The 1,609-nt window shown below is 51.3% G+C and overlaps 1 protein-coding gene across 1 annotated transcript in view; it reads right to left on the minus strand.

Annotated features, from left to right (window-relative positions):
• The window catches only part of LOC101861770 (endoplasmic reticulum aminopeptidase 1), a gene marked incomplete in the record, with an annotated part of 33,178 nt that overhangs the window by 31,077 nt on the left and 492 nt on the right, over window positions 1–1,609 (minus strand). Inside the window, 1 exon segment of the mRNA XM_013088932.2 lies at window positions 181–734. Within this exon segment, the coding sequence (XP_012944386.1) occupies window positions 181–734 (554 nt within the window).

Raw genomic sequence — 1,609 nt, forward strand, 5'->3', positions numbered from 1 at the left:
CCGAAGTAGATTTTGTCGGCATATCTTTTCTTTTTCCTCTCCCAATCACTCTCCGAAGCACACATCACACACATTTCTAGGGAGGATGAAGGGGCAGATTTCTAAACGTCAAAGACATGAACAGACAAAAGACACGAACACACAAAATGAACTGACAAAAAAAAACAACCCTGGTCCCACCTGCTCGTTGCCCGGATACTCCAACACCTTGAGCACCTCCAGGTCCTGACCCAGATCCACCTCCCTCACGTCCACCCCGCCCGCGTCCACGGGGCCGGCCCGCCGCTTCAAGGACACATGCACCTCGGAGACGGTGACCTTGGAGCTGTGGAAGACCAGGAAGTCGGTGGGGCGGTCCACGCGGAGCTCCATGCTCACGCGGCCGCTGTACCACGACTCGCTCACGTTGGGGTTCAGGTAGATGCTGTAGGCCTCAGGGGACACGCTACGGGGCAGGCGCAGGCTCTTCCAGGGGAACGGCTCGCCATTGGTGGAGATGTACGTCTTGGCCGCGCCGTGGCCCGAGGACGCGTCACTTCCGCTGCTGCTGGGAGCGCCGCACGAGTCGGAGAGCGAGGCAGGGCGCGCAAAGGCTGCGATGACGGCGATGGCTACCATGAGGATGCCCATGGCGACCAGGATGCAGGCAGCCACTCCGCGCGAGCAGACGATCTGACGGAAGCGCTGCGTCTTGGATGGCTCGTAGACAGCCTTCTTGTTCAGAATTGCCTCCCCTGGTGATTGTATTTGGGGAAGAGATATGTTAAACATTTTATGGCATACGAATAACATGCACTCAATATGACAGAATATAAAGCTGACTGATTGACTGGCTGGCCAGATGGCACAGATAGATCTTTAAAGAAGAAAGACAAATCATTTGAAAAACTAACAGCAGAGGTTTTACGGCGCTCGCAACTGCTTAAGGTCATATGAGCACCAACGGGTGGATGTCAACAGAGAAGTCCTTACAGGGAATCAGACTTACTCTGCTCACAGTACTATCAAGGCACCCCGGAAATAGCGGGTCACTCTGTGACAAACATACAAAAGAAGTAGAGGAAAATGACAATAATATGGATTAGGAAATTAAAAAAACAGCAGTTCCCTGTTGTAGATCAGGCAGTTATGAGCGTCACATTGATGAATCAGCCCATTTACAATTCTACTGTGCATGAACGAGAAATGTCCCCCCTTTGGGAATGGCCTAAAGACACTTCAGTCAGTTGCACCGCCCAGCAGGTTTTTACGCTTCTTTTTAAGCGCTCCAAAGCAGCGGTTCTTGAGGAATTGTCCACTTACCAGATTGCACGTCTCCGATGGGTTCATTGAAAGTAAGCGTTTTACGCTTCTCTCAACACAATTTGGACCACGATGGCGCCAACCCGGGCGCTGTGGACATGGCTCCACAACAGAAACATGGAGATTGTCAACGACAAAAGATCGTCCCCACTTAGCAATCAACCCCAGTGTCTTGTACATACAAGGGAGATATCGCAACCACAGAAACCGGCAAACAATATTAAGAAGAAAGAAGATAACAAAAGTAAGAGCACCCGCTAAACGCCCATTTTCATGGCTCAAAGAAATGACTAGTGAAAGGGGGGGG

The sequence above is a fragment of the Aplysia californica genome, unplaced genomic scaffold (genome assembly GCF_000002075.1).
Source record: "Aplysia californica isolate F4 #8 unplaced genomic scaffold, AplCal3.0 scaffold00837, whole genome shotgun sequence".
Lineage (NCBI taxonomy): Eukaryota > Metazoa > Mollusca > Gastropoda > Aplysiida > Aplysiidae > Aplysia > Aplysia californica.